The sequence below is a fragment of the Cydia splendana genome, chromosome 5 (genome assembly GCF_910591565.1).
Source record: "Cydia splendana chromosome 5, ilCydSple1.2, whole genome shotgun sequence".
In the NCBI taxonomy this organism is placed as follows: domain Eukaryota; kingdom Metazoa; phylum Arthropoda; class Insecta; order Lepidoptera; family Tortricidae; genus Cydia; species Cydia splendana.
Genome location: NC_085964.1, coordinates 12,817,209 through 12,838,117, shown reverse-complemented (window position 1 = coordinate 12,838,117; position 20,909 = coordinate 12,817,209). Strand labels below are relative to the sequence as shown.

Genomic DNA, 20,909 nt, shown 5'->3' with positions numbered 1-20,909 from the left:
AAATTGTTAAGCAGTTTGTGGGTTTGGTCTTTTTTGTCTACGTTAATGCTATATGTTTTCTATAACTTAATATAACACTTATGTGTAGGCATTTTATTAATCTGACGAAGACAAGTTTGACGCCTAATTTTTACATTGTAACCGTCAGATTAAGGAAATGCGTGCAAATAATTATCAGATTTAGTAATAGCACAATTATAGCGTTAATTTGGATTAATATGACCAAATCCACAATCTGCTTAACAATTTGTTGAACCCCCCACCAACCAAGGGCTCAACATAGATGGCTAAAAGGGGTAAAGGTAGACTACACGGGGTAGCAAGATATCACTCATATCATATCTTAATCTGACGCACTCGAGTAAACACAAAAATCCCCTCTTGGGCTACCCTCCATTATTAAGCTTCATGATTTTTTTCATATTTTTGGACCCATGGTTCAAAAGTTAGAGAAGGAAGGGGGGGACACATGTATTTTTTTCTTTCGGAGCGATTATTTCCGAAAATATTAACTACATAGTATCAAAAAATGTTTTTTGGAGACCCTTATTCGTTTTGAAAGACCTATCGAACGATATCCCACACTATTGGGACAAAGCAAAAAAAAATCAACAAAAACATTTTGTTTGGGAGGTAGGTATCCTAAAATTTTTTTTTTTTACTTTTTATTTTACCGCTCTGTCGCAATGCATGATTTATGTATCCATGCCAAATTGCAGCTTTCTAACACTAACGATCACGGAGCAAAGCCTCGGACAGACAGACATGGCGAAACTAGGGTTTCTAGGTGACTACGAAACCCTAAAAACGGATATCTAGCCTAGCATTTGATTTCTCCTGTTTTATTGCTTTAGAATAGAATAGAATTGATTTATTCGTAGGAACAAACAAATTTATTTTTTTACTTAAATACTTGTAATACGTGTAAGTATAAAAAGAGGAAAATATTTTAACCTTGCCCTTTATATTATGTCAACTCTCTACATTTAACAGTTAAGTGAACAGTTTCCCTTTATATTTCCCCTCCAAGTTTATAATAGCATGCAGTGACCCGTAGAAGATGAGCGTTAAAAATTTGCAGGCGTTAATGTCAGTTGACCAGTCAATGCTGCTGTGCCCCTTGCTTGCACTTACGTGGGGAATGGCGATGGCGTTTCGCCTGGATAGGCACTCACTGAACCGAGCCGGCCGTCACAACCCGCCATAACAGTTCAGAATAGTTTCAGTTATATATTGCATGACCCTGGCGTTAGAAATTAACATAAAGAGCCTTTCATTAAGAGCGAAGTTGTTTATTGGGATGTTTATCGCGCAGCTGCGTTGCGAAACCGAAAACTTTGTTTAGTTTCGGGAAATGGGTCAATGTCGCAAAAACGAAACGTTGCGGGTAAGATCGAACCGCAAAGCTAAAAAGTACGGGTACCTTACCTACTCAGGTTAGGCTACCTAGGGTACACCTACTTTGACATTTGATGTGTAACTTTGATCTGATACTTACTACAAAAACTTTTGCGACGTAAGCTTTGATCACGCGAAATTTAAAATATATTACAAAATACTTGATAAGAGCTATTTTTCCTTTTTTTACAAATATACCTCAAAATTGATTACTTACAAAGTTACAAAAATCAATTTGAATATGAGAAATGAAAATTATATAGCACCATAGAACAGTACAAGTATACTCAGCGTGAAATTCAAGAGCTCTTAGGAATGGATGGGTGGGCTTATTTGATTGAGGTGTTTGACACACCATTGTTAATCACATTATTATTAATACGTAGGTATGTAGTAAGTAGGTATTATTATTTGATTGTGTATATAGGTATTCTAGATGTTTTCCAAGAATGAGGAGATCCGCAAGTCGTACTTGCTTATACAAAGTGTTTAAGTGACAGTGGGCGGTCGGTGCTCGTAAATCCGGTGGCTAATACTGAGGAAGAATGGTTCTTGAACCCAAAGTACGTTCCGAAGAAAGGCCCCAACAAAATTAACTTATGTGTTACCTATTCAGAGTTAGAATGGGTACCTACTTTGACAGCAGTTTAAGTAAAAATATTTAAAGGTAAGAACAAGTACTATTAACATAAAAAAAGTACCTATTACTTAAGCGTCTTACTGATGCCCTCTGGTCACCCGTGACCAGAGGGCTGGGTACTTCCTTGCCCAGCGAATTGGCATTGCCATTCAGCGCGGCAATGCCACCAGCATTCTGGGCACCCTACCATCCGGCGCCGAGCTCCCATTTTTAGGGTTCCGTACCCAAAGGGCGGAAGCTAATCAGTGAGGAAATGGGTTTATCTGTAAACAGATCGAAGACCAAGATAATGATAGTGGACAGAGATAAAAAACTAGAACTAACTGGCGTACTCAATCTTGAGCTGGTCGATAAATTTGTATACCTGGGTTCCAACATCACCAACACTGGCTCCTCAGAACTAGAGATCCGAAGACGCATTGGCATGGCGAAAACGGCAATGACACAGCTACAGAAAATTTGGCGAGATCGAAATATTACGCGCAAAACCAAGTTGCAGCTAGTGCGCACGCTCGTATTCTCCATTTTTCTGTATGCCTCTGAGACCTGGACAATTAAATCGGCTGATAGGAAACGCATTGATGCCTTTGAAATGTGGTGCTGGCGGAAAATGCTAGGCATATCTTGGACCGAACACCGGACCAACGCCTCTATACTCAAGGAGCTCGGAGTAACCACCAGGCTCTCAACCACATGTCTCCGGAGAGTACTTGAGTTCTTCGGACACATAGCCAGGAAGACTGGAGACAACCTGGAAAAGCTAATGGTCACAGGTTCGGTGGAAGGAAAGAGAAGGGGCCGCAGTCCAACGCGATGGTCCGACCAGATTAGCAAATCGCTATCCATGAAGGTCCATGATGCCTTGGAAGTCGCAAGGGATCGGACAGGCTGGAAATCTGCAATCCGGAATCATGTGCTCCACTAGGAGGTCACGGCCCTCAGCACTGAGGAGTACGAAGCAAGGAGGGGGACCCAAAGGGTAAAACGGGACCCTATTACTAAGACTCCGCTGTCCGTCCGTCCGTCTGTCACCAAGCTGTATCTAGTGATCTGGGCTGTCTAGCAGCTGAAATTTTCACAGATGATGTATTTCTGTTGCCGCTATAACAACAAATACTAAAAACAGAATAAAATAAAGATTTAAGTGGGGCTCCCATACAACAAACGTGATTTTTGACCGAAGTTAAGCAACGTTGGGCGGGGTCAGTACTTGGATGGGTGACCGTTTTTATAGATAATGGTACGGAACTTGTACGGAACCCTTCGTGTGCGAGTCCGACTCGCACTTGGCCGGTTTTTTATTTGTAAATATGTGTTAATATAGTTGTTAAAGTTTAGTTTTAGTTTTAATTTTAATGTTTAGTTTAATTATTTTGTTAATACTTTTATTTTTGTTAATAAACTTTTCCTATTACAGAAGTAGATCTCTACCTAGGTAGGTGAGAGAGTAGCGTACATAATTCTTAATATCACCGATCTCACCAAGTTTACAGGTAAGTCTGATGAGGGAACTTTTGATATCTAGAAAACTTTATTGATTTTTGACCTACCGAATTTTTTGTATAAGTTATTTAGGTACTTATTTCCAAAATGTACAAATGGCGGGTTTAATGCCAAATGGCATTCTCTACCAGTCAACCGACGACGAAAAAAAAATTCACTTCACTATGCGATGGTCTATGCTCTTGACCAATTGTTTTAGGTACTTACCTACACAAAACAAAATAACGGGGTTCCTTTCCTCCCAACACATGGGGTTCCTCTTATTCCTTTTAAATTACAGAACCCTAAAAGCCTGATGAAAGCGGCCCTAATTTAGAAAGCTCGATCAATGACGGGTTGTGAAATGGAAGGGTCCGGTGTGAACACGTGCAAATGACATTCAAACAAATGAAGATTTTCTTGCCGAATACCCACAAAGCTCGACAGCATGAAAACTAGATATATAAGTTTATCGATTTTTAGCACGTTACTTCTGATAAATTCGATTTGAGACTATACATGCGATAGTAGATAAGTAGACCCTCAATTCTGGAAAATTTATACTAAATTTTTCGAAATTTTCTATCTGGTGGAGCTTTGTGCATGCTACCGCTTATCGAATATTTATACACATTTTATTTTTGCTGTCATTGAGAAAATATATTACAATTTGAAATTTCACCGATATAATTCTCGAGGGCTTCAATATCAATAGAGACTCTCATTGAATTGTTGCTTTCTGTACTGAATATCATTACTTTCTGTTAATTTGGCATTTGGAAAAAAAGCAGTGATCAAAAGAAAAGTATTAAATATAAGATAATACAATTTATTGTTAATATAATACTCATTACAGGTATAAGCAGTCATTGGGTTAATTAACTAGTTAACATTTACTTTCCTTAACATCTTTTAAAATATTGTTAGATTGTAAAGCAGCAATGGCAAGATTTCTTTCTTGTTTCTCCTCATTCAGTTGCAACTGCAAGTTCTTAACGTCCAATTTTAGCGTTTTTATTTCGTTTTGTAATCGCATAACAACAGCCCACAAGCTCGGCGACCCGTGCGCCGCAGTCGGGTGTGCAGGCAGGGACGGCGACCTCACTAGAGCTTCTATCGTCAATGGGCTCTCGTCGTCGCATTCTGGAAACAAAATTGAACGTAACGGAATACAGGCTTTCATCTTTTTGCTTATTGTCTAAGTAATCATTGAATACCCACCTTGCAGCAGCGTGTGAGTTCGTGGCAGAAAGGCAGTAAAATTAAGTGTCCTAAACCATCTGTGATTTATTATTAGAGAATGGTATGGACAGTAGTAGGTACTCGTAGGTATAGAAAGTGCCCGAGCGTGAAATTTGTGTTCATCAGTTTTGTGTGGTGTATTAAACTCGGTGTAAACTTGCGTCTCATAATTATAATTAGGTACCTACTTGATAACTTGCATTGGCAGAAGCGAGCAAAGTTAACTTTTTTATAGATATAATAATAACAGTGATATAGAGTAATATGGATTAGGTACATATATCCAGCAATACGTATAAATGCTGGTAGTGTCGGCCCAAGTAAGTAGAACAGTGCCGAATTGGTCTGGTGTATCTGACAGTTTGACTTGTCATGTGGTTATCCAATGAATGAATTACGACGTGTACAATATTAAGTTGTTGAGGTACTAAATAATTATTATATGTTAAGATAGAAAAGTTGTAGGTATATATTTTCTAAAAGTTTATTTCATATAATTTGCTCAAAAAATAAATTATAAACTAGTTACTATAGGTAATACATATAATGCAACACTGTATACATTTTACGATATTTAATAGAATCTTAATAGGTATATTATACTCACAGCAGTTTTTAAAACTGCCTAAAACATTAGTTGACAAGACCAGTTATATAATTAATAAAATTAATACACATAAATAAAACAGTTACACAGGACGAAAAATACATAAAATATTTAGTTTTGGCGGATTCTTTTATCAAACCATCTAATGGCCTCAGTAGGTACATAAATATTGTTTTAAATAAAATGCTATAAATAGCTACTCAAAGCCAATAACAGTTTCGCACTTTATCTATGTCTTTTTGCACCAAATTTGTAAGGCAACGCTACGAGTAAAATACCTACACTACAAGGTGTGCATTTTATTTAAAACGTATTAATTAAATTAGTACACCAATTACAATACAACAAAACACACCACCGAGTATGACGATCACATTTTCTGAATGTCTTGGATATTTGAATCCATGTTATTCTCATCCATGTTATGTCATTATATCCATGTTAGAAACACAATCACCATACTCGTACTGTGACGGCGAAAGGAAATAAATAATTCAAGTATTCCTGACTCCAATTTAAAAACACAGACAAGACATCCTCCAGACTGAGCATAGTAGCTCTACCCCCTCTGCCACAAATACGGTAGTTTTACTCCATTTTCGAGTTGAAAGTGTCTTTGTGTGACGTCCGTGTCTTTGAACGGACCAATCACGGCACGGGACCTCGCTCACCTCGTCCCCCGCACCCCCGTATTTTTGGCAGCATCGGTTTCATGAAATAATTGCTTTAAACTCCGTCTAGAGGATTCCTAGTCTATGTTTAAAGACAACACAACGTCCTTATTCGCACTATTTAAGATTACATGAAACATGTAGAAGCACTAATACTTAAATATTGGGATATTAGAGAGAAATAAAGAAATTTATTGAACTTACATTTTGTAAGTTAAAATGTCATAATTATACCTCATCTACAATTTAACCGACCAATACGCAAGCAAAATGAGGTTACAGAAATCTCACTTGTTATTACTGTGAAACCTGGTTAAGTGGGACCTGGATAAGTGAGAAACCTCTATAGCTGGGACTCATGGTGCGGTCCCGACACTTTAGCACTGAATTACCTCTGTTAGTGAGATAAAACGAACCTCTATAACTGGGATTAGTTGTTGTAATTTTATAGTCACATTTACCTCTATAATTGAAACAGATAGTGTATTTTACCTCTTTTACTGAGACTATATTTATAAGATTACATTTTCCTAATTGTTTTTTAGAATTTTATACGAATTACCTCTGTATCTGAGATAAGGTCAATCTATGACCTCTCTAACTTGGACTTTATTGATCTATTTCCGTATTCTTACTAACTCTTAGTCTATCCACAAATTCCGCATTTGCTTAATTGTGTCTAAACGACTTCAAGTTTCATTTAGTTACTTTATGTAGTTACAACTATCGAAACGAAAGCTGAAATCTTGATAAGTAACAAGAATAAACAAATTTTCATTTAATAAATTTCTAAGACGCAATGAAGCCCGTGTTGATTGAAAAAATCTATCCTTTGGAAAATCATTCAAAATAAATTCAAAGAAATATTTAAACAGACTTAAAAAATATTTAGGGACAAGGATTATTTTACCTAAACATTTAAAGATAATTACAAAATACCTTATTAACCACCTCTATAACTGAGATATATCCTCTATTCTCACCTCTATTAATGGTACCCTCTGTAAATGAGACAGAAATTTATTTGTACTTACCTGGCTAACTGAGAGCCTGGGTAAGTGGAATACCTCTTTAAGTGAGACAAATCTGCTCGTCCCTTGAAGTCTCACTTATCCAGGTTTCACTGTAATTTATTTGGATACACTTAACAACTAGCGGATATATCACGAGTAGCATCTATGAGCCTACAGTGCAAGGATTTGTTACGTGATATAGAAACAATATAGGAATTTCGTTTTCCGGCACTATTTGACATGCTTTGGATAATTTAATTATAAGGTATCACGTTCCGGTTAGTTCAAAATATCTAGGTAAAATTACAAAAAAGTAAAAATATTTACAATCCCAGGATTTATTTTTGATCTCTATCCCTGTATAAACGCGAAGATGTAACAAACATTTTTGCCCTTTTTATCCGGACATGTTAAAAACCAAACATTTCTGCACATCTATGCTACTGACTAAAGTTAGTTAAAGTAGTAGTCTGCGGCCCAAGTAAAATAAAGTGGAGATATTATATCAGGCTTCAAAGTTTAGAAAGTAGTTACCTATTCTATATAACAGTTTGTAAGTTTTTTTAAATATATACGTATTAACAAATCAACATTCATTCCATAAATGAACCGTTAAGATTAATATAATAAATAATGTTTGAATAATATAAACAAGCATTTTACATAGATGAATATTAAATTCGTTAAGCTGCTATAGGTAATTGCCTACTTTAGGCATACAGGCTTGTTTAAAATACCTAAAAGGTTTTGCCAGGTAGATTAAGCCACAGTAAAACATAATTTTTATACACCTCATATTTAACATCATATTTATAGCGATAAATTTAAAATAAATTTCTGATTCTATTTATAAAAAGCGTCATTCCATATCTACTCGCAATGCTCGTTAACTACACTGGAACAAATTCGGGAATAATAAAGAACGATCAGCAGAGTTGGGTATTTTGCAACATTGCAGTTGGCACTGCTGTAGTCTAGTGGCCGCGTATTTACATACACGTTGCACGGTTGCAGTGGCGCGTTTGCGTTCAATATTTAACGAATAACACGCCGCGCCGCCCGCCGGTGCTCTGATTACCCACTGCAACACCTAATGTTTCTATTAGGAACCTACTCACGTATACTAAGGTCGATTATACATTTTATAAGGTACAATAGGGATTACTTGGATTAAATCATAAAATATTCGTATAGTAAGCATTCTCTGACACATTTTGAACATGCAAAATTTTATAATATTTAGGTATATTAGGTCTGGGAAAAAGTTCTTTGGTATTTTATACGACGTGCGAATGGGATGCAGTGTGCTAAGCGTCTAACGGGCGCTAAGTATCTAAACGTGAGGTTCATATATTTAGACGTTTCTGTTTTTACGTAAACAGATTCCCTTTCTAGTGAGGAACGTTACACAGCACGAAAGGCTCATTATATATAGCACTAAATCATTAATATAGTAACGGCGGGCGGCTGCCACTGCTCCCAAAATAGTATCACCTGAGAAATGAAACTGCGGCCCGTTTTGGATACTGACGCAATTTTCATAAAGCTTCACCTACCATGTCACACCTTCAAACCGGGACTACCGACTACTCCCAACATGTTAGTATAAATAATGTTCTACATAATCCAAGGCATGCATTTTATATTATTACATTCAATATGCACCATACATTTTACTATCCATATAATACAATCAAAAAGCAAACCTATAAAATTAATTGATTTGTAAATCTAACCTAATATATTAATAATACTGCACTCGCTATAGTAATATATACGCGTGTTAAGGCGATATATAACAAGCTGCAAAAGAAAATAAGACGATAACCTTTCAAAATCATACTTTTCTGACTAGAAAATGTAGTATCTTTTACTATGCTAAATTACAACCCGGTAGGGTTCGTCCCGTCTTATTTCCAATTTGAATCGTGGTTGAACTAAAACTTAAGCACATTTTTAATATCGCTTTCGTTAAATCGTTACAGAGCCACATACAATAATGGTACGATTAAAATCGATATCTGTAAGTCCTAAATAAATGTAATTCCATTAGTATGAGTCATCGTTTAGTAATAATATTAAAAATGGGTCAATGTTCACGCACATTAATGTAACTTTTAATGATGGATTAATAAATGAGAGACGCCTTTCGAGGACCACGGTCAAAACGACCGAAAAAGAGAGAATGACTACTTGTGTCAGTCAAAGTGGTGAGATTTGGTGAGTTGTTTGACGAAAGATCCGCAGCACCAAGTGGAGGAACGCGCTGAGCGAGCGGCGCGGGGAGCGACGAGCGGGGCGGGCGCGGGCGCGGAGGCGGGAGCGACCGCGCGCAGCGCCGCCGCGAGGCTCGGGTGCGACCCGCTGCGCCGTTCCCGACCCTCGCACAGCTTCTGCCTGCGCTCCTCTGAACATTCCCATAGATTCGGGTTAGAACGGTTCATCTGGAACTTGCGTTCCGAGAGCAGCCTCCTCGTCTCGGGGCCGCGGTACAGGTAAGTGTCGGCAGCTGAGCTTTTGTTACGCTTCACTTTCGAAGACTTGCTGCAGCCTACGTGGTCGGGGGTCTCACTTCTTTGGACTATAGGCAATTTAGTGTAGTTATAGTGAAAAATGTTAGAAGCGGGTGCGTGATATTGTACTTTACCAAGAGACAAGTGACCGCAGTCCACTGCAGGTGGGATATAAAGGCAGCCGCATGTAACAAAATAGAAAGTTTCAGACTACCGTGGCACATAAATACACCAGGGTTAATACATGTAGGTACTTAGATGCTGGGTGCACAACATAGCACAGTTGGAACCAAATTCACCGGTTGCATATCAACGTCCTCGTTAGTTAGGTCAGTTAGGTTACAAAATGCATTAATAATATTATCATTTCTACTTATACCTATTACTGTATTTAGTGTCCAACGGTAAGAAGAGAAAAATGCGATGAATTGCTTACTATAGTTCGTTTTTTTAGCATTAGAAAGAACTTGAAAGAAGCTAAGCGATCTTGACATGTCTTTTAATTGAAAAACACTTTTAAAAAATCAGTAACTATTACTTATGAAAGCAGAAGAATATACACTCGCGTGCAAAAGTATTGCATCACTTTGCATTTTTTCGTCCGCACCCAATATATTTGTAAACTGGTTAATTTCACTGAATTATTTTAATGTAATCATGTTCCTTGAAGTTTTAGCTTTACGAAAAGTAAAAAAACATGGAAACCGGCCCAGTATTTTTCAAATTATCGGCATTTTCCCGATTTGTGAGCGGTTTCCCGTTATCACGCGCACGAGTTGCGCTAACCTTGACCCCCATAAAACGGGGGGCAGAAAGGGGTTGTTATCAGTCACTTATCAGAAGTCGATCGTTACATATCTCCGCGTATTTTCCCGTGAAAAAGACCTGGAAAAATGGAAACCACTGAAGCTGAAGTCCGCCAAATCGTCCAGCCCCTGCCAGCGGGGCGTAGGCAACGTTCAGTAGCTGCCGAGCTGAATTTAAGCCAATATGCAATTTGTAGAGTCTACCAGAGGTTCCAGGGGACTCGATCCTTTACTTCAAGACCAAGAAGCGGCCGCAGAAAGTGTACATCAGAGAGGGAGGACCGCTTCTTTGTCACAACATCTCTCCGAGATCGACACCAGACAAGCATTGCCATCTAGCAGCGTCTGCGTGAGGTACGAGGAGTGGCTGCCAGTGAGTGGACAATAAGAAGAAGACTTAAGAAAGCGAACCTGATACCCAGGAGGCCCGCAGCGGGGCCAAGATTGCTGGCGCGACACCGGACAGCCTAAAGAGAGTTTGCTGAAAATCACAAGGACTGGACCATTGAGCAATGAACCCCAGTTCTCTTCTTGAAAGAGTGCAGAATGTGCTTGAATGGATGTGACCGAAAAGGAAGAGTCTACAGAAGGCGAGAAGAACAGTTCGCTCAATGTTACTTCTCCGAAAGGGTCGCCAATGGCGGTGGATCCGTAATGTTCTGGGGCGGCATTTCCTACGACGGGCGGACAGAGCTGGTTTTCGTGCCTGGCGAGGGCCGTGACAGTGTATTGACCGCTGCCAAGTACATCACTGATATCCTGGAGGAACATGTTGTTCCTTATGCCGGTATTTTTGATGAGGGGTTCATCCTACTGCAGGATAATGTCCCTTGTCATACCCCTAGGGCCACCGCAGCCTACCTTCTCGAAGTGGGCATCGACACCATGAACTGGCCAGCGATGAGCCCGGACCTTAACCCCATTGAACACGTGTGGGACTACCTAAAAAGTAGGGTTTGGAAGCGGAATCCTGCCCTGGTCAATGTTGAGGAGCTGAAGGGAGCGTTGCTGGAGGAGTGGGAAGCTATTCCTCATCATCACATTAAAAAATTAATTAGCTCTATGAAAAACCACTTGGTTTGTGAAAGGAAGGCTGTGGGTGGCAATACCAAGTATTAATTAAATAATAATAATCGATATTGTATTTAAAAAAATGACTTTTATTCTTAAGTTTACAGATTTATTTTTGGAGCATTATGCGACTACTTTCAATTTTCTGATTTTTTGTAGTCTTCAGATTCGAAATTTCATTGTATTTGCCATTTTTCTAATGCGTTACATTATAAGCTTTCAGTTGATACCAAGATTTTCAGAATCGGGTATAGAATTACAAAGATATTGGGTGCAGACGAAAAAATGCAAAGTGATGCAATACTTTTGCACGCGAGTGTAAATGATCGTATTAGATTCATAATTGTTACATATTTGCCGTAATTAATTTTTAAAATGTGTTTTTCAATTAAAAGACACATCAATATTGTTTACCTTATTTCTAATGCTAAAAAAACGAACTATAGTACGGGTATTTACTAAATAGTTTTATTATGAGATTCATAATACGAGTATCTTTTACTTCTAACTAGACTAGAAAGCCGTTTTGTACTGGATTTTAGCATTAATGGATTTTTCTAAATAGGTACAAATTAAAAAAACTTAAATGATATTCCTTTAACAATAGGCTTAATTTTTACGAGTAACAGTAAATTACTATATATATAGTAGTAAGAAAAGTTAGTAAAGCATGCTGCAACCTCATGCACTATAATAACTCTGTGCTCACTTAGGATAAACAACACGTATGTATATTGAGTACTATAGATTATAGTGAGTGTTTACGTATGTAAATAAATAAATACGATTGTCAATCGTTAACAACACCAACAACAAAATGTCGAACAAGTATAAAAGTACAAGCGCTACTTTTTATGACTAGCGTTATATTTGGTTTAGGGTGTTGATTATTATTATTACACATCATTCTAAAAACCAACTGATAATACGGTTTCTTGACTTGGCATGTCTCCTCCTTGTAGCCTCGAATATCTCCAGTGGTATATTGGGTACTGCATAATAAAATATACAGCAATGTTAGTAAAACCCTTTACTACTATTAGATATTAGGAAACGGGTAGCATAACAGTTATATAGATTGTATAAATTGTCAAACGTTTGTCCAAATTAAACAGTTTTGTCCGATACGCATACAAGTTTCAGGAAATTATTAATTAGTGCAACGTTAATACTCGCGACAAACACAAAAGGCACTTGGAGACTTCATTAGGTAGGAAATTGCAAGGCAATCGGGAATAACTCGAACAACACGCACTGCAGTCAGACGATTAGTCATAAAATTTGAGAACTACAGAATCTATTTTTTAGTATCACAGACGCAACACACCTAATATAACGTGTTTATTTCTGTCCTATATGTTACGAATGAAACAAGATACTCACCAGAACTTACAGCATTTCTACAGCGCGCCGAAGTACAATAGGCTTCGATGACCTTAAGAATAAGAGCGTCTTCTTCATAGGAATTTGACTTTCGTTGGTGTGGTGCATACGGATGCGTCGGACCTATGTTCTCGTCGGAGCCCACCGTGAAGGATTGCGGCCGCAGGGGCGGCGCGGGGCGCAAACATGTTATACTCCATCCTAAAATAAACATTTTATATCAGTTCAAACAAATAACTTCTTTCTACAAGAAAATCCAGTCATTTTACATTCACCTACCTTTATTGCTGTAGTTCGATCCCGCCGTGTCGATGAAATCAACGGAAGAGAATTTTTTACCGATAGCATTTTTATTTGGTTTGGCAGGCGACTGATCAATAGAGTCGCAAGAATTTAAAAGCCAGCGGGCCGACTGATTTTTTTGTTTACTTTTTGACGTTTGCTGGGTATGCTGCGAATAGCTTTGATGGTTGTTGAATGAGTGTGATCTTTTGTGGCTTGTTAGACCTGACGATAAATCAGCGTTATTGCCGTCTGTCATGGTCATCTACAAAAAAATAAAAATATACATAAGTTCTTCAGTCCAGACTAAACATCCATATTTTAAAAATACCACACAACGTATAGGTACATGTATTTTAACAAATCTACTTTAGGTAATCAGGTTAAGTGAGCGATGCTTTAAAATCGAAACAGAATAGAGTTAGAAAAATGACAGTTTATTTCAGAATTTGTGAACTTGTTTATTTTGATTGGAATATTGTAATGTCTCGACAGTTCCATTATCGTTTACAGAGTATTCATCAACAACATCTATTTAAAGCACACTTTATAGCCCACATTTGTGACCCGGCTCCATCTCAGCTGGAATCTCAGTGCCTAATACGTATTTATATTTTTATTACGGTACTCAACCGTTTCATTTTATACGATCGCTTTTTAATTTTCTAAATATTTTATGGACCCAGGTTCAAATGGATTTCAAACGATCGCATTCACTTCGTAGGTACATTCACATAGTACTTTATACATGTGTACCTCTAGTGATATAGGCACAGGTAATAGAAGCATATCCATGCACTTTTCTTAAATTGTTAGTAAATGAGGTATCTAGTTGCAGTGGCAGGGTTTTTTTTCAGTTAGTAAGATGAATAAACACAGGCAAGGATGATCAAGTAAAGCACTGCAACACTGGGGTAACTAATGACAGCATTAATGGTTACAAAACTTCAAGGCAGTAAGTATTATTATCTTCAAACCAGTGATGTACAAACAGTATCTCTTTACAAAAGTATTATCCTTGCCTGAGTCGGTGACCACTGTTATGGGTAACTTTGCTTTCATCCACCAATGCGCATACAAGTCTGAACGATACACCATGAAGCCACTCTTTGCTTCAGTTAATTCCTTTTGGAATTTAGATAAGTCCTCGCTGCGAGATCTAGTTTTGCGAGTTGCCATATTTTCTCCCGTTTTTGCTTGAACCTTTTCTTGATCAAAAACATCACAATTTCGACGTTGATTCACACGAGACGGTCTATCAGTGTTCATATCGTCACTTTCGGGCTTCTCCCTGAATATACGCATGTGGTAATGTAGGCTGGGTTTTGTGCGCTCCGTTATATTCAAGGTACTCCACTGACAGGGTACAGGCTGTCGAACATTCTTTGGAATCTCTAGATGGGTACTGGGCTTGCGGTAGATACGTGGTGGAACTTCGGGTTTTAGTTTGATTTCCGGCACATATCGTTCGATGTTATGACGAATGGACGTTCTTTTAATTTGTGGCGACGACACCGGCGGGGTGGCTGCATACGTAGAAGTCGTGTGGATATTTGACAAATCCATCACGTCAAGACTGGTTTCCGACGTTACACTCGTAACGCAAGAAGTTCTAGCCGTAGAACCGAAAGGAGATGTGCATCTACATTGATCTTCGAAATTAGCTGCCTCTATTTCGGACAGTGTTAAATTTTTACGGCGCTCATCGAAAGCTCCCTGTGACAAATTGTCTACTATTTTTTCATGTCCATCAGAGTCATTTCCAGTGCTTCCGCCAGCATATTCATGCAAGTTCAACTCGGGAGACGCTAAGTTGCAGCTTCCGACCACTCCCGAGTCCGAAGATCTCGGGCTAGGGCATAAAGACCTGTTACAGCATTCACACTTCTTGCATAATTTATTTCCGTCAGACTGTGAACTCATCCTTTGAAATGTGGGTTCATTATTTTTGCAGAAGCTTTCAGTTTCCACCATTGACTTCGACATTGAACGTCTGATTCTTTTATCAGAATTAAGAGAATGCTTACGAAAAGGGATGTCGGTATTAAGGTTCATGTTAATTATTTTAACATCATCTTCTTCGTTTCTAAACATTGGAGGCGGATCAATGACTGGATGATCAGGGTAAATAAAATCGTTACAGAGTTTTGGGGATGGTGGTGCGATTTCTTGCAATATGTCTGTTATTGAATTTTTTTCTACCATATCTTGAGAATATGTTTCCTCTGTTGATTTCCATAGCTTTGGGACAGAATCCTTTTTAGCATTAATGGGAAAACTTTGCCTCGTAGGAACAAAATCAGAATTTTCATATCCTATCGTATTCATTAGAATATCCTGATCAATGTTTACCAAATCTTCACATGCCATATAAGTTCTCACTTCAAAAGAAGAGTTTTCTGTACTTTCCGAATATTGTGCAAGTAGATGTCTGTCACAATTCTGCACACGTTGGGATTTTTGTAAAGGAGTGTCTTCAGGGCTATTCACGGCTTGAAAAATATTCGAGTGGGATGGAATTGACAAAAATATATTTTTCGTACAATCTCCCCTAATTAATTCGGACTCCTCGAGGTTTAGATTATTTGTGCTATCCATGTAGCGGACGTAGCCATAATTACTCCCCCAACTACTAACAGAGGAACCAGTTCTAGGGCTAATAATATCCTGAGCATTTTGCCTCAGCATTCTAGGGCAGGGCAGATCATCTATATCGGCGCAACTAGAGCTTGTATATGACTCAGTAGTGTCAGATTCCCTTTCACTATCGCTATCCGACCCATCTGTTTCGGTGCCAACAGTCCCGTCATTTTCTATTCTTAGCCTTATATGGTTCTTATGTTTTCTCATTACGGGTATTCCCGTTAATTCAAAGGCTTTTGCCCACGTTCGCTCATGTAACAATTTACGCAACATTTGTCTAGTAATTACCTTTTTCTTAACTAGTCTCGCAAAATATTTGGTAAGTGAATAATAAGGTGATGCAGAGGGGTAACTGGGCGGTGGCAAAGTCACGTGATAAAGGCTTCGGCGGCTAGAATTTATGCTAGACAGCGCCCCTTCAGAAGGAGAACGGGTCAGCTGCGTGAAAAATTATAAAAATACCTTAATATTGCAACAATTTAAACAACACTAATTAAGGCTTCACAGCCATCCGTAACCGTAGCAAAGTAGCTAAAACACATAGAGTTAGACCAAGAAAAGTCTGCAGCGATTTTGATAGCCCACGCCGTGCGTGCAAATGTTATTTTAAACGCCATAACTAACGTCGTAACTTCTCTGAAATTATGACGTATAAATAACACTTGCTCTGCGTGGGCTATCAAAATCGCTGTAGTCTTTTCCTGGTCTAACTTTACTGATCCGTTCAGGCGCTATTATAGCCCTGCTAAGCTAATTAGCGCTATCTCAAATCAAAATCGAATATATACATTAAATTAACAAACATAAACATTAAATTCTGTCACAAAATAAATAGTCAAATTGGGATTTTACATACATACATCGATCCTTTTTTAGACGTTATCTTGCTTGCGTATGAAAGATATAGAATGTATCTTAGCTACTTAGTAACATAGATAGGTAATCAAATGATAACTAAATGAATATAGGTACTTACATGTGGCAGTGAATGCGGCTGACCAGGTTCATGTGTAGGACTGCTGGTGTTCGAATGTTTTTGCAACAAACTGACCCAGTTGTCGGCCTCCGCTCGCGTCTGACACACCGCTACTATGGTGTCTATCATTGGACCAGTAATTTCAAATGCATTCTTCCTTGTTTCAGAATCGTCCAGTTTGCAGACTGTTATGCCGGTAAGTGGCAGACAACCCTAAAATGTCAACCCAAAAATCACAATGTTCAGATGCCACAGTAAACACTATATACACTAATGTTTAACAATCAGAATAGTATGCAACACCTGCTAGCAAGATATCAGTAGGTACTCGACTTACGAGTATAAACTACAACATATCTTTGTTGTCACGTTTCTGGAATTAGAAAGCGCCTCCTAGCTGCTGTTTCATATCCCAGGCACGAAAATGTCAGGTCAATTGGACAATCATCCTGCTTTTCTACCAATCTACCAATTTTTTTACTAAAATGACAGATAGGTTTAACAAATTGGAGAATTCAATATGTCATTTAAGTATCTACTAAGTAAGAAAGGTGACTCAGGTAAACCTCTCTTAAACTTAAAGCTTTTAAGAGTGTATACTCTGACCTATGACAACGACTTCGCTCCGTAAGCCTGTTAATGTACTTAGTGCTGAAGACTTTATACTCTGACCTATGACAACGACTTCGCTCCGTAAGCCTGTTAATGTACTTAGTGCTGAAGACTTTATACTCTGACCTATGACAACGACTTCGCTCCGTAAGCCTGTTAATGTACTTAGTGCTGAAGACTTTATACTCTGACCTATGACAACGACTTCGCTCCGTAAGCCTGTTAATGTACTTAGTGCTGAAGACTTTATACTCTGACCTATGACAACGACTTCGCTCCGTAAGCCTGTTAATGTACTTAGTGCTGATAGACTTGACTGATATTTGTGCAGCAATTAAAAAAAAACCGGCTTTGGTTTACATCTGAATCATGGTTTAATATTTAACTTACCTCATAAACAAACGCCGACACCCTCTTACTAACAGATAGCAAAAGCAGCGCCGAAGGGAAAAGCACGAGGTACCGGTCTTGGTGCGAAGGGCCCACCGCTACACTGCCCATGTGCAAGACATCGCCTAGGGCCGCTAGCTCGCCACCGGGCCATCCGCGCACTTCTCCTGTTACTACTTGGAGCTCTAGCTCTTTTTGCCGCCGTAATGCTGCGCAGCCACTCTGGACGGAATAAATAAAAATATTGGAACTTTCAAAGGCCAAAAATCTAATGGTAAAAATAAACTTTATTAGGAGCGTCAGAGCTTGCGATTCTTGTTACGTAAGTAAAACAAATAAAAACGTCATATTTTTGCAACCTTTCATTTAACTCCACAATTTCACATGTGTGTTTGTTTATATGCCGCGTCAAAGTCAGAGGGACATTTGGAGTTATCGAACATGGCGGATTTTTATGCTGATTAAACTTCGTGGTTTGTTATTGTGTTGCGTCGCTACGTCACTTTCGTTTGACATATTGAAAAAAAAGAGAAGCTACAACATGATTGCATAATCACCATTCAGAATTTCAGAATAGGATGGATAGGTATTCAGACTTCGAGTAAACTTCGGTAAACATTTGAGGGCATGTAGGTACATTAAATTTAATCAGATTACCGCGACATGGTATAAATCTTGCAAGTTTTATACATATACTTAGTACTTAGCATTTATTTTCATGGTTCCCTCATCTCTCGTAGTATCCAAGTAACTAAGTACCCAGCAAACAACTTGGATAGTTCAACACTAATAAAAAACTGAAGTGCAATGTGAGTTGCCCCTGTCCGGATGCGCCTTGTGAACATGTCGTGCCAGCTCTTGCCATCTCAGGGTACTTGCTAAGCCGACAGATTGGCTAGGATAGGCCCACGGTCAACATTGATACTTACAGCTATATCTTTGAAAACAACTGAAGCGCGATGTGTGTCGCCCCTGTCCGGATGCGCTTCGTGAACATGTCGCGCAAGTTCTTGCAGCATCGCCGGGTACTTGCTGAGGCGACGGAATGGCTTGGATAGTCCTGCTGTTAGAACTAACACTCCAGGGCATACGGCACCGGCATTCTCCATCCATGTGTTAAGTTCCTCCCTAAAAATTGAGGGGATTAAAGTATTTGTATCTTTAATGCAGTTGTTCAACCAGCGGCTATAAACTGAGGAGCAATTTTTTTAATGTTTCAGCTCCTGTTTAAAATAATTATTTTGAATTTAAATCAAAGCTGTAAGCCAAATAGTACAGAATTGAATGTTTAATTCAAAAAGCATTTGTAGCAATACTTTTATCAATATGCCATCTTTTGTACTCAATAGGATAAAAGTCACCATCCAATCCTTGAAAATAATTGACTTACTTGTATTTGTCGAGGATGCACACTGCTTTAGGATGACCAGCACAGTATGTTTGATGCACTGATTTTATCTTTGGAGCCCATTGCAAGAAAAGGCCACCCACCCGCTGGTCTGGGCCTGTTTTTGTTGCACATTCTTCTAACAGGGAAAGGAACTGTTCATGAGTTTGTAGCACCTCAGTTATATTGCCCGTCAATTGCTTGAATTCATCTCTAGTTAACCTAAAAACAAATATATGTTTTGGATTTTGTCATGATTGATATGCATAGTTTAACTAAGTGTAGAACAATTTTAGTTAAACATACCGTACATGAAAAATAAATTTACAGGCATTCTGATTTTAATAACAGGTTAAGAATTAGATCTAGATTAAATATGAATCCTATCAAATTTTTAGCCTAATATTAAAATCAGAATACACCTGATAATTAAAACATGTTTACTGTTAAAATACAACTACTTATTGCTTTTTGATAAACAGATTTTTAAAATATTAAATTTATACAATAAACCAGTGCTTATCAAACTGCGGGTTGCCATCCCCTGGGGGTCTCGCTCCAACCTATGGTTGTGGCCGAGCCGTTAAGCTTGTATGGTTAAATAATGGAATTAATATATTTGCTTGCTTACATGTCACTATTCTCCAGGGGTTGAAGAAAATTACTGGCCAGCCCCTGCATCTCGGCCACATGTGCCTTTTCTGAATCAATGATGTCTTTGAGGACAACATTTCTAAATGCTTGAATTTCAGATGCTGCTCTAATAGGAGATGTAGTCAAAGATCCAGCTTGATCTAAAATAAATATAATATTAATTGTTGAGTATTAAAGTCCAACAGAACCATTTTTATTAAGTATTTACTTGCATCTACCAACTGTAAAATATAATGCAAAATGAGGACATTAGGATTTCATTTTGTTATCACAACAGACTAATTTCATGATCAAAATTGCAATGAAGTTTGCAGAAAAAAACCATTACCTTTACATTCTGTAACATAATTACTCGGGAACCACCCAGTGGTTTCCCCTAAGGTTCCTTCCCACCAGCCCCCTTCCTCCTTCTGAGTGACTGTGATAATATCACCCTTTTTGAAACACAGTTCGTCATTATTCTTGCCTTTGAATGAGTAGATTGCTTTTACTAAGCAACTTTCAGTTGACATTGTGTAGAAACTCTAGCACCATGTTATAAATTTGCTGTAAATACAAACGACAAACAACATCTAAAAAAACAGAGTTAAGACAGAAATGGTAATAGAAGGTATAACTATTTTAAAGACCTTTTAATCAAAAATAAATTCAAGGTAGCATTCACGCTACTAAACCAAGTATTACAATGTGGAGATTGTTGGAAAGTTAATATTCCGCTCTTGTTACTTACTGATTTTAAAATGTCCTCTTTGCTTTTGGTAGGATAAAACACGTAATTACGACAGGATGTCAAACAATTTCCGGAATTTGCGAGACGACTGAAGGGACCAAAATGACTTATGGATTCTTGTTCATAATTACACTGACTTGTGAACGATGATATATTTAAACTGATTTAAACATAACACGTATTGCTTTTACTTTAAATTAAAATAATGGGTAACTGAAGAGGACACTGATATAACTGATACAAGAAACAAAAATTATTTTATCACACAAACTACTCTCTACTACACTGACTTGACTTCCAAAAATAAATACCATAGACTAGACTAGACTTTACCAGACCTAGACAAAGGATACGACAGATAAGGGCCTCTATAAACTTCATCGATAATCGCTTTTGATTTGCATTGAGA

General features: G+C 38.1%; 3 protein-coding genes across 5 annotated transcripts in view; 1 reads left to right on the top strand and 2 right to left on the bottom strand.

Moving 5' to 3' along the window:
• Positions 1–20,909, top strand: part of LOC134790729 (homocysteine S-methyltransferase-like) — a 161,381-nt gene that overhangs the window by 58,088 nt on the left and 82,384 nt on the right. The window lies entirely within an intron of this gene.
• LOC134790723 (rho guanine nucleotide exchange factor 7-like) lies at positions 4,334–20,807 on the bottom strand. 3 transcript variants are annotated; one of them, XM_063761632.1, is made up of 11 exons: positions 20,501–20,807; positions 20,099–20,316; positions 19,748–19,910; positions 19,120–19,338; positions 18,659–18,857; positions 17,730–17,951; positions 16,728–16,940; positions 13,106–13,373; positions 12,827–13,027; positions 12,364–12,435; positions 9,174–9,724 (listed from the first exon to the last, which is right to left on the bottom strand). In XM_063761632.1, exons 2-11 carry the CDS (start codon positions 20,280–20,282, stop codon positions 9,252–9,254), a joined length of 2,214 nt encoding a protein of 737 aa, XP_063617702.1. In that variant the 5' UTR covers positions 20,283–20,316; positions 20,501–20,807; the 3' UTR covers positions 9,174–9,251. The 3 variants fall into 3 exon arrangements, with proteins under 3 accessions (XP_063617705.1, XP_063617702.1, XP_063617703.1); XM_063761635.1 differs by lacking the exons at positions 9,174–9,724; positions 12,364–12,435 and adding an exon at positions 4,334–4,663 and having other exon boundaries at positions 20,501–20,803; XM_063761633.1 differs by lacking the exon at positions 12,364–12,435 and having other exon boundaries at positions 9,178–9,724; positions 20,501–20,806.
• LOC134790724 (uncharacterized) lies at positions 13,422–16,281 on the bottom strand. The gene has a single exon (XM_063761636.1). It carries the CDS (start codon positions 16,022–16,024, stop codon positions 14,039–14,041), a length of 1,986 nt encoding a protein of 661 aa, XP_063617706.1. The 5' UTR covers positions 16,025–16,281; the 3' UTR covers positions 13,422–14,038.